The 16,166-nt window shown below is 36.4% G+C and overlaps 1 protein-coding gene and 1 pseudogene across 6 annotated transcripts in view; both read left to right on the forward strand.

The window, feature by feature from the left end:
* SLC4A10 (solute carrier family 4 member 10) overlaps window positions 1–16,166 on the forward strand; it is a 301,713-nt gene that overhangs the window by 204,536 nt on the left and 81,011 nt on the right. For all 6 annotated transcript variants that reach the window (XM_046019396.1, XM_046019394.1, XM_046019392.1 and 3 more), the window contains 2 exons: window positions 5,183–5,329; window positions 14,113–14,213. In XM_046019396.1, coding sequence (XP_045875352.1) covers window positions 5,183–5,329; window positions 14,113–14,213 — 248 coding nt within the window. The remainder of the gene's footprint in view (window positions 1–5,182; window positions 5,330–14,112; window positions 14,214–16,166) is intronic.
* LOC123950911 lies at window positions 5,952–6,996 on the forward strand (annotated as a pseudogene).

Genomic DNA, 16,166 nt, shown 5'->3' on the forward strand with positions numbered 1-16,166 from the left:
TATAGTAGTTACTTAGGAAGTACATATTCAATAAATGTCCAGGTTTTTCCCATCCTTACAAGGAAATCCCTCACAGCTTCACATAGCTTCTACCATTGAAAAACTGTTGACTGAATCTGAATTTCTAAAGCTTTGAAGGAGTAGAATCTTCCTGGACCTGGTTATTTTAGCTTCATACATCTCAGCGTATTACAGCCTGATTTTTGTCACTACCACTCTACTCAAACTGCTTTCAGTAAGGTCACTATTTATAGAATATGCTATTCTGTGTTCAGCACTCATGTCTATTAATCTTCTATTGGCATCTCACGTTATTGAACATCTCTTGTTTATTTTTTTTTCCATGAAGAGCAACTAAAATTAATTGTGTGCTTTGGTTTGAAACTAAAACGTTGAAATGTATACTATTGCTTACCCCAAGGTCATAAATAGTCTTTTATTTTATGTTCAATGAGTTTTATACTTTTTCTCTCATATATAAGTTTTTTTTTATAAGTTTTTAATATATCTGGAATTGCTTTTCATGTGGGAGGTGGGTAAAGATCCAGTTTCATTTTTATTAAATAATTACTTGGCTTGGCACCATTTACTGGCTAATCCATCATTTATTCAATTGTTAGCAATGAGTGCTTTTCAAAAAAACGAACAAAAAACCCCACCCATCTCTGTGGCATCACTATTTTAATTATAATATCTTTACTATAATAAGTCTTGGTCTCTAGTAAGACAAATTCCTCCTTCACTTTGTTCTTTACTAATTTATTCAATAAATATTTATTGAATGTGAACTATTTATCAGGTATTCTTGCAGTTCTGGGGCTCTATCAGTGAACAAAATAGACAAAAGCTTTTTCTTTCATTGAGCTAATAGTCTAGTGATAAGATGAACTAACACATAAATAAGTAAAATATATGGTATGTGGTGATAAATGATGTGGAGGAAACTACCAAAGCAGGGAAGGGAGATCAGGATGGAATGGGGAGAGTTGCAAGTTAAAATCAGGAACCTAAAAGAGGAGAGGGAGCAAGCTATTCAAATATCTGAGGAAGGAGCTTCCCAAGCAAAAGGATGGACACAAGGGAAAATGCTTTCAGACAGGAGATGCCAGGAATACCTGAGGAATAGCAAAAAGGACAACAAGGCTGGGCAGGAGGGAGAAAGGGCGAGGACAGTAGGCAATGAGGTCAAAGAGACAGTGGGCCAGTCTGTGTAGGGTATTTGTACGTCATATAAGGACTTTGATTTGGGAAGCAAATGGAAGGTTTAGAGTAGAGAAATGACATGATTTATCTCACATCTTAAAAGCATCACTTGGCTTGTGGAAGAGCAAGAGGGAAAAGCAGAGACACCACTTAAGAAGCATTGCAACAATTTAGACAAGCAATGGTGAAGAGGGAGACATCAAGGCAATTCCACTGAAAAATCCCATTGAGATTTATTGAGGAGCTCGATAAGCTTATTCTAAGAAATACATGGAAGAACAAAGGTCCAAAAAGAGTAAAAGCAGGCTTGAAGGAAACAAATGCATTTATTGAGGTTTCCTCCTAATTCATTGCTGGTTTTTTCTCAGTCTCCTTTTCTGGATCCTTCCCACCTACTGCATTGATGGGAACTTTGTTTCTTAATTATCCACTCTGGTTCCTACATTATCAGTTTCTCCCTCCCTACTGTATCATTTCTATCACCTTACAAAAGATGATCTGGAATCTCCTGTCTTTTAAAAAGAAGAGAAAGGAAGGGAGGAAGAGAGGCAGGGATGGAGGAAAAAATGGGTGGATGGATGGAAGGAAGGAAGGATGGGAAGGAGGAAGAAGGAAGGAAAGAAGGGACAGCTCCTACTTATGCGATGAAAATTAAAACTGTGGAGGCACCTGGGTGACTCAGTTGGTTAAGCACCTGCCTTCAGCTCAGGTCATGATCTCTGGGTCCAGGAATCGAGCTTTGTGTCCTGCTCAGTGAGGATTCTACTTCTCCCTCTCCTTCTATCCCTCCCCCTGACTTGTGTGCTTTCTCACTCTCAATCTGTCTCTCTCTCTCTCAAATGAATAAATAAAATATTTTTAAAAAATTTAAAAAAATTAAAGCCATGGTCACTGGTCTTATGAAGTCATCCTTGATTCCTTTATTATCTTTCACACTCAAATCTGGTCTCCAGTAAATATTCCTGGCTCTGCTTACACAATATATCTGGAATCCTACTGGAATCCTACTACTTTTGATTTTCTGAACTGTTGTTACCTGGTTCTTACTCTTTTCACCTGTCCCGTGCCACCATTATTACTCTATTATTGCAATAGACACCTACTTGTTCTCTCTGCCCTTACCTATTTCATCCTGTTCTCAATACACAGCTAGAGCTACTCTTCTGCTCAGGGCCCTTAATGGCCTCTTATCTCATAATTCTTATGGTGATCTACAAAATCCTACAGGATGACTTTCTGCCCCTCTGACCTTTCCTCTCAGACCTCATTTCCTGTTGCTCTCCCTCTAACTTACTTCTCCCCAGGATCTGGCCTCCTAGCTATTTCTCACCTGAGACTTCGCATGTCCCCTCTGCCTGAAGAGCTCTTGCTTCCAATACCTTGTTTTTTGCTGAAATGTCTCACTGAGGCCTTCCTTAATCACCCTATTTAAAATTACAGCATCCCCTAGTCGTACCCTTATTCCTCTTTCCTACTTCATTTTTCTGCATAGAACTTAACACCCTCCGACAAAATACATACTCATTATATTGCCTGTTTTCTCTCTCTCCCCTCCCACTAGAATGAAAGCTCATGAGGGATGAATTTTTGTTGATTTTACTCACTGCTGTATCCTTAGCATATAAACAGTTTGATAAATAGTAAGTGAATGCTCAGAGCTCATGTTTTAGCAGGGAAAATAAGCATTAAACAATGAATTATGTAATTAACAATTAACTACAATAAATAATTGTAATGAAAAATATTAAGAAAAAGAAGAAGGTTTTAGGAGAGTACTAACAAGAAGTCTGATCCTGTTTGAGAGGCTATCAGGGAAGCCTTCTCTTAAAAGTCAAATGAAAAAAAATTTGAAAAAAAAAAGAAAAAGAAAAGTCAAACGAATGTTGATATCAGAACGTTAGGCTAGCTACATAAAGAAAAGGGAGGGGCGCCTGGATGGCTCAGTGGGTTAAGCCTCTGCCTTCAGCTCAGGTCATGATCTCAGGGTCGTGGGATCGAGCCCCACAGCGGGTTCTCTGCTCAGCGGGGACCCTGCTTCCCTTCCTCTCTCTCTGCTTGCCTCTCTGCCTGCTTGTGATTTCTCTCTGTCAAATAAATAAAATCTTAAAAAAAAAAAAAAGAAAAAAAAAGAAAAGGGAGAGGAGCCATTTAAAGTAAATGAGTTATTGGGGAAACTGGTGATAGGTAAACAATAGTAAACAATGTTTTTAATTTAAAATCAAACAAGTTGTGGTATCTATATCTCTGAGGAATTTTAAGATAATAGGAAATCAGCTGTCTTGGATGAATTTGGACGTTCATTTATCTAAAACAGGTATGAGATTATGTGATCCTTGGAAGCAATTTTTAAATTAAGAGATCAACTCAAGAAAGATTTCAAGAGAGTTGCTACTATCAGGGAAAGAGTAAAGTAGCTAAATTCTCCTTGGGATTAAAAACATTTGTAATTCTTTAATGTCCAGATTAGGTCTCATGGCCATATAAAACTCTTTAGAAGGTAGATATCCTAAGCTATGAACTCAGTGGGTTGTGGCAGGGAAATCAGTATTGTCAATATTTAACAAAATATATCTTTCCCCAAATACAACTAAACCATTAACTGTATCTTTGGTGTCTTCATTTTATCCTAAGCAATGACTGTGTATTTACCACACCGATGATCTTCTGTGAAAAGTTCTTGTCTGGAAAGTAAGGAGAAGGCCTTTGAAAATAATCATTCCCTCTTCTGCTGAAGAAGTTTAGATTAAGTATCAAACCAAAAACTAAAACAAATGGTTTAAAAGTAGAATAAAATATCTGAAAGCACAATTTCCCTGGAAATTTTGGAGTATGTGGTCACTGTACTATGTAGCTCAGCATAAAGAATAATTTACTATCTCCAGGCCTGAAATATTTGTTCCATTTCATATTATACGAAATATCAAAAGTATCAGAAATGTTTGTATTATGTTTGGTATAGATTAATTTTTCCAATTTATCTTTATTTTTATTTTCTTCTTTTGTTATATTAAGTATATCTGTCCTCTGTGTGTTAGTCAGAAGAGATTCAGCTATGCAGAAGGAATAACCACCTCCAATCTCAGTGGTTTAAAACAATGAGGATTTCCTTCTATCATGTTGTGCATCTATCATGGGTTGGCAGAGGGGCTCTGCTCATCATGGTCCCTCAGGCACCCAGGCCCATAAATGCTCCATCTCGACTTGCTTTTTCTTAGTCACTATGGCACACAAAAGGCAATGTGTTAACTTACACACTGATTATCATTACCTCGACTTGAAAGTGACATATGTATACCTGAATTGGACACACCTAACCCCAGTACCGAAGAAGGCAGAGAGTGAAATCTTCCCCTGTGTCTAGGAGATCTCCAGTGTCCATCATAGCCTAAAGGACTACCACAGTGTGCATGTGTGTATATGTGAATGGAACTCACCTTGAATGGAAATATGCTTGCTACACTCTATAGATATGATATATACCCAGAGACTACTAATTTATAACTTTATTATTATTAAAAAATGAAAACAAAATAAACCTTTTTAATTGGTTTATATGTTCCAGCATATAAATATTGCTAAAATTTTTAATATAGTCTATAGATCTTATCTCTATTTTTAAGCAGGGGCTTCTTTCTGAAAGTTTCGTTTACCCACACATAAATAACCTCTGGCAAACTTAAATCCTTAATTCTAGTTTAATGAGCTTCCTTTCTTACGCCTTTCCTTTTCTCTTACTCTTGTCTCCAGAAATTTCAACATTCATTCTACATTCTAAGAAAAATATATATCTATGTGCATTCATAGAATAAACTAAATTATAATTGTTTACATTAAAAATTTCTTTAGTTAGAACTGCCTATTTCTTTAAATTGTGATAATCACATGTGAGATAACTGGGAAATGAAAACACTGAATGCCTTAAGATTTTATAATTACTTTTTTATCTTTTATTTATTGTTTTTATCTTTTCCTCCTATAGGTATTTCATGATGTTGCTTACAAAGCTAAAGATCGCAATGACTTGGTATCAGGAATCGATGAATTTTTGGATCAGGTTACTGTTCTCCCTCCTGGAGAATGGGATCCAAGCATTCGTATAGAGCCTCCCAAAAATGTTCCTTCCCAGGTATGTTTATTTGAAAATACTCCTACAAATCCCATCATTTTGTTGTATTTTAAATACATGTACTGAAATAGTATAACTCATTCAGAAGATTCAAAATGACTTGAATGATAAGCTCTGTGATGTGATTTATAATAACAAATATATATTTGGCATTCATTCCCCTTTTTGGCACAGAGTTCCTAAACTCCTTGAAATTCCCTAAGTGAGGCAAGCAACAAAGGTGTCTTTTGTTATGTTAATGAGGTGACTTTTAGAACTCACCAAGGGATGGGGGTTGGTGTCCAGCAGAGCCAACCATGTATTAGAGGGGTGGAATTTTCATTCCCACCCTTTCACCTCCAGTGACTGAAGGTCACTTCTTGTTGCTATCCAACACACCTCCCTGAGAAATTTGGTATATTGATGATATGCCACTGACTCGAATGGTCCCATATGCCAGGGAAGATTTTAAACCTACTTTAAAACATATTATACTAGAGGAAAATTAAAATTTTAATAAAAACGTAAAATATGGCTTGAGAAAAATCCCATTGCCATCTTTCCATGTTTTGATATAGTTCTTTGAAATTGGCAAGTATTAAGAAAATTCAGCCTCTTGCCCACATATGGGGCTTCTGCCACTATGGCTTCTCGTGGGGTTATTGGCATTTTCCTCCTCTCCACTCTTCCCTTTTCGTGTCTGGAGCTCAGCATGGGATCCCTGATCTAAGGATTAAAGATCTAATTTTGCTATATGTCCAGGTTTTCTTACTGCTTGCTCTTCTTACTTTAATTATTTCTGTGGCTACCTCATGGCTTAATTCATTTAAATCTTTCCAAGTGTATCTGAAAGAAGAAGAAGAGAAGAATGAGAAAAGGCAAAAACTTGTCAGAGAAAAAGAAGAAGCACAGGGTAAAAAGGCCTGTAGATACATAGAGAATGTTCCAAGACCCCATCAGGAAATGAAATTGAGAAAACTGAAAGAGTGCTTTTATCAGATGATAGGTGAAACCTTGAAGTTAAGCAATGTTCATAAAATTGGGGGTGATGAAGATTTGGTGCTTGAAAATCAATAAGGCATTTTTTGAAACATCAAAGAGAGAAGGAACAGAGACTCAATTTGCCTAACCCTTTATTTATTTATTTATTTATTTATTTTTATTTGAAAGTGAGCGAGCAAGAGAGAGGGAGAGAGTGTGCCTGCATGAGCAAGGGAGAGGGGCAAAGGGAGAAGGAGAGAGAGGATCTTAAGCGGGCTCCATGCCTGTCCCAGCCCATTATAGGGCTGGACCTCATGACCCTGATATCATGACCCAAGCAGAAATCAACAGCTGGTTACTTAACTGACTAAGCCACCCAGGTGCCCCAACCAGAGTTTCACCATCTGCTGAAGAGCCCACACAGAAGGAGCTTCTTGACCTACCTGAAGAATCTCCTGAAACAGCTGAAAAGGTAGTTATTGCCCTCCAGCATCCAAGTGGGTCCTGAGAAGAAAGTTTGTTTAGTCTTGAAGTTCACAGGTCTTATTTGACTGGATGATGAAATCAGGTACCACACATCCCTATACAACCTTTTTACTTCCTTTCCCAGAGACCCTCTGGATATGGAGGAAGCCTGGTCCCTGCAGGATATAGGAATAACTGTGGATACTATACTCAGTGTGAAAGAGAAGGAGCAGAGCAACTAATTAATAAATGAGAACTACCTATACTACATAAAATCAGTTATGCCATGACCTTATAGAACACTAAAGGATTCACATTAAAGTCATGCAATACCTTGATTGAGCTCAAGGCAATAAACACTCTAATGTTGATATCCATGGGAAAGTATGGATATAAGAGATTGGAAAAGGATTGTTCTCTGCACGTAATGGTTTTTGGAATGTGCCATCTTATAATGTACCAAATGAAAACTGGATAAAAATGTATACAGTAAGGCACTCAATAATTTCTATGTTTCTTAGCTGACATCTTTTATCACTAAGTTGAAACACAAAGTCATTTGACCTTGTTTTCTTCCTCTTCAGTCCACCTTGCCACACTGAACATTTCACTACTCAGTCAAACTCTTTAAAGTCTACCAAGTAGAAACGTTTATTCTGCTGTATTTTTAGAAATTAAACTTTAAAGACATTCCATAGCTCTTTAATGCTTTAAAGCTCTTTTTGATATTCCATAAAGTGTTAGTATCCAAAATATATAAAGAACTTATAAAACCCAATACCTAAAACCCAATAATCCAATTAAAAATGGGCAGAAGACATCAACAGACATTTCTCCAAAGAAGACATCCAGATGCCCAACAGACACATAAAAAGATACTCAAAGATACCAAATTAACTCATCGTCAGGGAAATGCAAATCAAAACACAATGAGGTTTCTCATCTCACAACTGTCAGAATGGTTAAAATAAAAAACAAGAAACAACAGAGGTTGGCAAGGATGTAGAGAAAAATGACCCTCTTGTACTGTTGGTGGGAATGCAAACTGGTATAGCCGCTGTGGGAAATAATATGGAGGTTTCTCAAAAAGTTAAAGTAGAACTATCCTTTGGTTCAGTAGTCACACTACTGGGTATTTATCTGAAGAATACAAGAACACTAATTCAAAGGGATACATGTACCGCTATGTTTATAGTAGCATTGTTTAAATAGCCAAGATATGGAGCAGCCCTAAGTGTCCATCAATTGATGATGGATAGAGAAGTGAGACACACACACACACACACACACACACACACACACACACACCACACACACACACACACACACACACACACACACACACACACTATGGAATATTACTCAGCCATAAAAAGGAATGAAATCTTGCCATTTGCAAAAACATGGATGGAACTAGAAAGCATAATGCTAAGCAAAATAAGCCAGTTGGAGAAAGACAAATACCATTCGACTTCACTCATATGTGGAATTTAAGAAACAAAACAAATGAGTAAAGGAAAAAAAAAGAGTGAGACAAACAGACTCTTAACTATAGAGAACAAACTGATAGTTCCAGAGGGGAGGTGGGTGGAAGTATGGGTGAAATAGGTAATGGGGATTAAAGAACACACATGTCATGATAAGCATGAGGTGATTAAAATAATAGTTTTTTAAAAAAGTAAAAGAAGTAATAAAGTTCTTTTTGATAGGTGTGTATTGTTTACCTAATTTATGTCAAGATTTATTTAATTTTTCCTTGTATTAAATTGAAACATTTATAAGTTCCAGGTGGGCCAATAGTTTTAAAAATAAAATAATGAAAATATTAAAAAAAGAAAATTCAAAGGCATGACTTAATCATATTATATAGAAAACTCCCCATTACTGCTGATCATATTTATGATCAGGAAAAAATTTTTAATTATAATTTTTATGTATTACCTTTGTGTGGACATATGGTACAAAAATTACCAAAAAATTCCTATAAATATCCAGTGTGCCTTCACTCATGATATAATCCAGAAAGGTAAAAATAAAAACCATTGCTATTATTTGGGTCATTTTTTAATTGCAGGCTTGACTTTGTTGAGATTGGTGGCCAAATGTTTGTTAAGCCCACTCATATTGCCACCTCTGTTCTTACTGAATATGCCTCCTGAAACCCTCCCAGTTGTCATCTACTCAGCCTTGTCTTGGGCCCTTGTCCCTGTGGAGTATAACCTGTCATTTTACTGCTCTAGTTGACTCAGAAGTTTTCCTGATTAGCCTGAGGTGGGCAAATGAACAAGTGCACCACTCATCCATGAGTATTTTAAAAGGTGAGCTCAGTCTCACTATCAATTTAAGAAATATGTACTGATGTCCTATTTCTGTATTTTCATTCTGAAGTCATTTCATAATGATTAACGAATATTTGGTTTTCTTTTCTCAATAATGACAATTTTCTAATTCTATACCTACAGCCACATGATTTCCGTTGATCTCAAACTACTAAAAAATGTTGCTTAAAGCGTAACTTCTAGGTTACAGATTGACTTATTTTTGTACTTGTAAACATCTTTACACTTAGAATATTAGAAAAGGCAATATAATGCTTCCTGAAGTAAAAAAGAAAGAAACTCTTCAATTGATGTTATTTGGAAATATCCTGTGAAAATATTAATACATTGAGAGTGAGACTTTAAAAGTCACTTGTTAACACCATTTAGTTTTTTAAACAATAAAACTGAAGTCAAGCATTTTTAAAAACATCTTGCCTTTGAGGAATGATATTTTTGAAACAACTTGAGGTCTGGGAACTCTCTATTTTTAAAATTATTTTTATAAGACTCTTTAAAATCAGGATTAATTATTGGATTCTGAGTATTAAGAGGCAGTAGTACATTGAATTAGGTAGTATAACATTGAATTAGGAATCAAGGTAGGGGCACCTGGGTGGCTCAGTGTGTTAAAGCCTCTGCCTTCAGCTCAGGTCATGATCCCAGGTTCCTGGGATCAGGCCTTGCATTGGGCTCTTTGCTCAACAGGGAGTCTGCTTCCTCCTCTCTCTCTCTCCGCCTGCCTCTCAGCCTACTTGCAATCTTTGTCTGTCAAATGAATAAATAAAATCTTAAAAAAAAAAGGAATCAAGGTATTTGGGTTCTGCTTTGCTTCTTTACAGTAGTATTTCTTAAATGTGTGTTGTAATTGAATAACAGATACTATGAACTATGTTTTCTTTCATTAAATGAATCAAGATAAATTAAAAGGTATTAAGCACTCTGACTTCATATTCATTCACATACTATTCTCCCCCATGGAATAATTTTTATGGTTTTTATGTTCTTTTGAAATGTGTAAATCACAGATTTTTTTTTTTTCTTTTGGAGAGAAAGCACAAACACGTCAGTGGGGGCGGGGTCAGAGGGAGAGGGAGATAGGGGGCTTGATCTCACAACCCTGAGATCGTGATGTGAGCCAAAATCAAGAGTCAGAAGCTTAACCAAATGAGCGATCCGAGCACCCCATAAATCACAGATCTGTAAACACTTTTTCTTTTCAGTTAAGAGAATACTAACTAGTCACCCTAAAGGATAACCTTGAAAATACTCGTTAGAACATCATGTCAGGCATTATAATCACTCCCTTGTGTATACCCTAAACACCTTTGCTTTTCTCTCATGCCATTTACTTGCTGTTGAAACCACGACCTTGTGTGAATCCAGCTCTTTAATCCGTACCTGCACTGATACAGCTCAGCATAGCTGAAGGAAATCATAACTACACTGACTGATCTCATTAATTCATGACCACCTACCTCAAGTGGACCTTAATGTTGCAAGTTCATCTTTCTATACTCCCTAGGCCAATAATTCTCCCTAGATGACTATTTCAGACCCATTTTCTCTCCTCAAGTTTTCAGCACATCCTTCCTGAGCCTCGCTTTCAGATTTGACTTGCTTCCCACTTCACTGAGAAATTTGAAATGATCAGAGAACCTCCCTAGACTCTCATTACCATGCCTGTCTGCCTACTGGCATCTGTGCCCACATACTCTGCCTTCCTGTATATTACTACCGATGAATTATCCAAAGTTAGAATTCTACCTTTGCACTAGATCCCATCTCTTCAAACCTATTCAAAGACATTACACCATCAATTCTCCTCATTCTTTCCTCTATCAATTCTTTTGTTCTGTATTACATCATTTTTATTAGCATGCAATCTTATAAATTTGCAATTCTTAAAAAAGAAAAAAAAGAACTCTCAATACTGCCACTGTCAGCTACTCATCCATTCTTTTTTTTTCCCCCAATGCAACCAAATGGCACAGAAGGTCTCTGTACTACCTGCTCCAGTTCATCTCCTCCAAGTCTCTCTTAAACTTTCTCCAATTAAGGCTTTTGTCCCCATCACTTCACTAAAATTACTTACATGAAGGTCACCGAAGATCTCCACAATGCTCAATCCCATAGACAATTCTCAGTCTGGATTTTATTTAGCCTGTCAGTGAATGGCATTTGACTCCCCTTTCCCTGATATATGCTCTTTTCTTAGCTTCCAAAACACCACATTCTTGATTTTCCCCCTAGCTCACTGGTTACCCCCATCTCAGTCTCCTATACTAGTTTATTCTTTGTTCTTTGTTTTCTTGATTTTGAAATGATACAGGCTCACTCTGTAGTCATCTTCTCTTTTCTACCTACACACATTCTCGTGATAATATCATCCAATCTTATTGCTTTAAATCCTCTTCCAAATTTAATGTTTACTTTGAACTTCAGAGTTATTTATTCAAATGCCTGTCCCATATTTTCACTTTGGTGTCTTATGGATATCTAAAATTTGACAAGTCCAAAGTTTGAACTGAATTGTAAATTGTCTCATTTCTGTTCCTGTATGCATCTTTGCATTTATGTTAGAAAAGGCAATATGATGCTTCCCGAAGTGTACAAGAAACTGATCTTTTTGCAAAGTCTGTTCCATCTTCACCTTCCTATATTCGTAGGTCCTAATTCCAATCTTACTGTTGATCAAGCCCAAATCACTAATTTTTAGTTTATTCTTAGATTTCCATTCTGCCAGGAAATACTCTTGGTTTTGCCTTTAATATTTATCCAGAATTACACCATTTCTCGTTGATGCCACTGCTACCATCCTAGTTCAAGCTTCTATAATTTTCCTCCTGGATTATTGAAATAGTTTTTAATTGGTCTCCTTGTTTCTGTCCTTAGCCTGTGTGTTCTCAACACAGCAGCCAGAGTAACTCCAAATGAGATCATGCTTCTCCTTTCCTCAAAACCCTACAATACTTCCTCATTTCACTGAGAATAAAAGCCAAATATTTACAACAGTTTACTAAACCTACTCTGGAATCCCTTTACCTTTTCAAAGTAAACGCCTACCAATTTCTGCCTTGCTTACTCCTCTCCAGCCATTTGGCTTCTTTGCTTCTTGTTCTTCAGACCCTACAGCCATATTCCTGCCATGACACTGTCCCATTGGCTATTCTTTTTGTCTAGATATCCCTCCATTATTCTCATGGTTTATTCCCTCAACTTTCTCAGGTTTTTCTCAAATGAAAGTTTCTCACTGATCTTATGATGGTTCTAATTGCCACTCCTTCCTCCCTGCCTACCCAACCCACACCTCGGACCACCTCTTACTCTATTCTAAATTTTTATTTTTACATAGTTTTAATCTTTCCAACACACCATAGAACTAATTTATTTATGGGTTTATTTGTTTATTGTTGGCATTCCCCATTAGAATGTGAGCTCCACAGACCTGGTTTGTCCACTGTTGTATTAGTGGTGGGGCCAAGAACCTGACACAACTTTGTTCTCAATAAGTATTTGTTGACTGACTAAATAAATTGTATAATTTGAATAGTCAAATATATACTCACTCATTGATTTGTTTTAAAATATCCAAATACTTGTGTTTCTGAACAAAAAATATTTCCTATATTTTTGTTGGAATATTTATCAATACTGTTCATATGTCTCTTTTCACATACCTTTTCCTCTTACTATAAGATGAACACTCCTTAATGAAACAGATACTTTAGAATGGCAAATATCTTTCATGGTTTATCATTTGCCTTATCTAAGGATAGCTTTTCCCATTGTAAGACAGTGAGTTAACATAGCTAATAAGGGATAATTGTCCAGAAGACCAAATAATATCACTTGATTTCTGAGATTTGTGGAAGCTAAGAAGTGTTTCCTGGGTGACTGTTGGGTATTGAAGGTACTGAGGCCACTCTTAAAGCCCTTGATGATGGATGATAATTATTTGTATGTAAAGGCAGTTCCTCCATCAATTGACACACATCCTCTCTTATTGAACTTTAATTCAATGTACCTATTCACATACCTGGAAAATTATAAAAATATTAAACAATGAACTTTTCTATATTTTGTGCATTTCAAAGCCCATTTTTCTCATGTTTTAAACCTGTGCCATTTAACCTAAATGTCCCATTGTACCTAAGAACATCTGGTAGTGGTTACACTATTTTGGAATGGCAGTTAAGTAAAAATTTTAATTGCACCACTTAAAAAAATTTTATGATCGTTTTAAGTCCTTTTGAACACATTGGCATGTTCTAAGATAGCTGATAGGAAGGATTTTCTGATTTTTAAAAATCTCCATCACTCACAAAGGGGGTGGAAGACACTTGTGAATAAGAGCACTTACATAAGCCTCAGCTAATTTTTCAATGGCTCAACCAGAAGTCTCCTTTTGTAATAATCTTTTAAATCTCTGTGAGTCAGAAAAAAAAAAACCATATTGTAAATCATTCCGTGGGTAGGAAGATATCAGCCAGAATAAAAGAGGGAGCAACCCTCAAAAATAGCTAACGGTAGCATTTTAAATTTATTGAAGGGTTGAGCTATGCCAGGCATATAACACCGCTATACCTAGTGCCCCTCACTCCAATCTACCCACCCCTTGTTTCTCTGCCCCCTTCCTTTTCTTCATTTGTCTTCACAGCTCTCTCTACTTGACATTAGAGATTTGTTGTTTTTCTCCAGTAAGAATGCTTTTTCTTGTTCATCTTTGCCTCTCTAGCATCCCTAACAACGCATGGCCCACGAGACACCCAACAAAGATTAGTTGAAAGAATGAACAAATGTCCACCACTTCATTTAATTTTCTCAATCACACTGATAGATGTTATTACTACTAGTAAACAGAGGAAGGAACTGAAGCTTTAGGAAGCCTAGATAACTTGCTAGAGGTCATGCAGCAAATGAGTAACAGAGCCTGGGTTCTTAGCCACTCTGCATATTGCTTCAAGGGAAAAAAATTTGTTTTTGTTATTTACAACTAGCACCTGAAATTAAAACACAAAAACAAAAAACTTCCTGCAGGAGAAGAGGAAGATTCCTGCTGTACCGAATGGAACAGCAGCTCATGGGGAAGCAGAGCCCCACGGAGGACATAGTGGACCTGAACTCCAGCGAACTGGAAGGTTAGTGAAAAGCATCTGTATGGTACTTCACAGACCAAATGGGATACTGTTCTTTGTGTCAGGAATTGCCATTTTGAGATGTAATATTTTTTAGACTTTGAGTACTTAAAAAATACCTATTTATTTGAATACCTATTTATTTATTTGAATATCTAGTGCTTGAATACCTGTTTGCCAATTAGCTTGACTTCCCAGTATTTGCTAATGATTTTTGTTACTATTAAACCAGAACAGTGGATACCTCATTCCATTTTATCTTACCCAGTCTTTCGTTTTGCTGTGCATAAAATGCATTCACAGATTCTTAGAATGAATAAGAAAACTGTCAGTTGCCCCTTCTAAAAGAGCCTGTTGAAAGCTTCAAGTTCAAGATGGAAATAAAAATAAATACCAAGAACTTAGTCTTATAGACCCTATCTCATTACATGCAAGTAGGATGTATATAATAGTATTTTTTATTTTTGTGGTTGTAATTTGAAAGAGCTATATGGTTTATTTTTCTAATCACACATCTTTGAAGAGATGAAAGCTTCAATTTATTTCTTAAAATGGTTTTTTATCGTTTTTTGACAGCTTGTCTCTCTTCAAGCAATGTGTGAGCAGAAAATCAGAAAACCTTGGGAGGGTCTGTCTTCAGGGAATATGTGCACACAGCCTCCATTATAATTGAAGGCAATGGCAAAGGCTTTGCAGGATTGGTACTCCCCTCCTCTCAAGGCCATTTCCGGGACTGCTTTCACTGTGTCCTCTAAGCCGACTTTCCGGTTTCTGACAACTCTGTGCATTTTAATTCTCCTCTGTTCTTTCCCTTTATCTACGTTTTGTCTCTGAGGAAATGTCCTTGAACGTCTTCCTCGGGCTCCGTATAATTTGAGATGATTCAAGCAATTTTTTTCCTTTTCCCTTTACTGGAAGCGCGGTTACTTCTTCTGTTTGCTTTCGTATTTTCAAATGCTGTCTTTTTATTTTTGGTGGTTCTTTTTTTCTCTCTTTCTCTCTCTCAGGTGTAACATGCCACATAGCTTAGATTTTTTTCGAAGTTCACTTTTCCTTACTGCTTCCTAAATCCTCCCAGGTCACCAATATCCGGTATCTTCGCTTCTCCAGAGTTCTTCCACAGATTCTGTTGCTGACATGACTTGAAGTATCCATTACTCATCTGCTCTCCTGGAGTTGCTGGTGTACATCTGGGCTGCTCTTGCACTGTTCTCTGCAATGACCTCTCACTTCCGGATTTAGATTTTTGCTGCTAACAGCACGTTTATTACACAGTAATATAATAGCTATTTAGACTAATGTATGCCCTAATAAGTAATTAATTAGAAAACAGTGGTCTAATAGGAAGTACTATCAAACCTATAAATGTTAACTACTAAGTAATAGTTCATAACCACCTCAAAATATTTTGGGGATTAGGTGGGATATAAATTATAAATGAATGAATAAATAGTAGATTAAATCTATTTTGAATTGTGACTTTGATAAGTTAACACATCATTCAGAAATGATCCGCCCCAAATAAAAACTATGCATATGTTTAACAAACACAACTAGGGGAAACTAAGGTGATCTTTGTGTGTGTGAGTTTCACAAGTTCACTGTAAGCTTCTTTGAGTTTAAATGTCCTCTTTTCAATTAGAATTTCATCCTACTCAGTTTCTCCTACTTCCTGTCTTGCTGATGGAAGCAATCACTAGGAAATCATAGTGATTCTATCGCTTATGTAATAGTAAGATAGTTACTAACATGGTACTATTGTGTCTATGTCAGTGAGATCAGGGCACTTAAAAAATAATAGTCATAATTTTCTGCTATCCTGAAGATATACATATTTCAACCCAAACCAGAATTTGTTTCTCAAGAGAACAATAATTCTTGAGGTGATTCTGAGATTGCCAGTGAATATTTCTATCTAGAAAATAAATAACAAAACTTAATATTTTTGCATAATCC

The sequence above is a fragment of the Meles meles genome, chromosome 9, assembly GCF_922984935.1.
Source record: "Meles meles chromosome 9, mMelMel3.1 paternal haplotype, whole genome shotgun sequence".
NCBI classification, from domain to species: Eukaryota; Metazoa; Chordata; class Mammalia; order Carnivora; family Mustelidae; genus Meles; species Meles meles.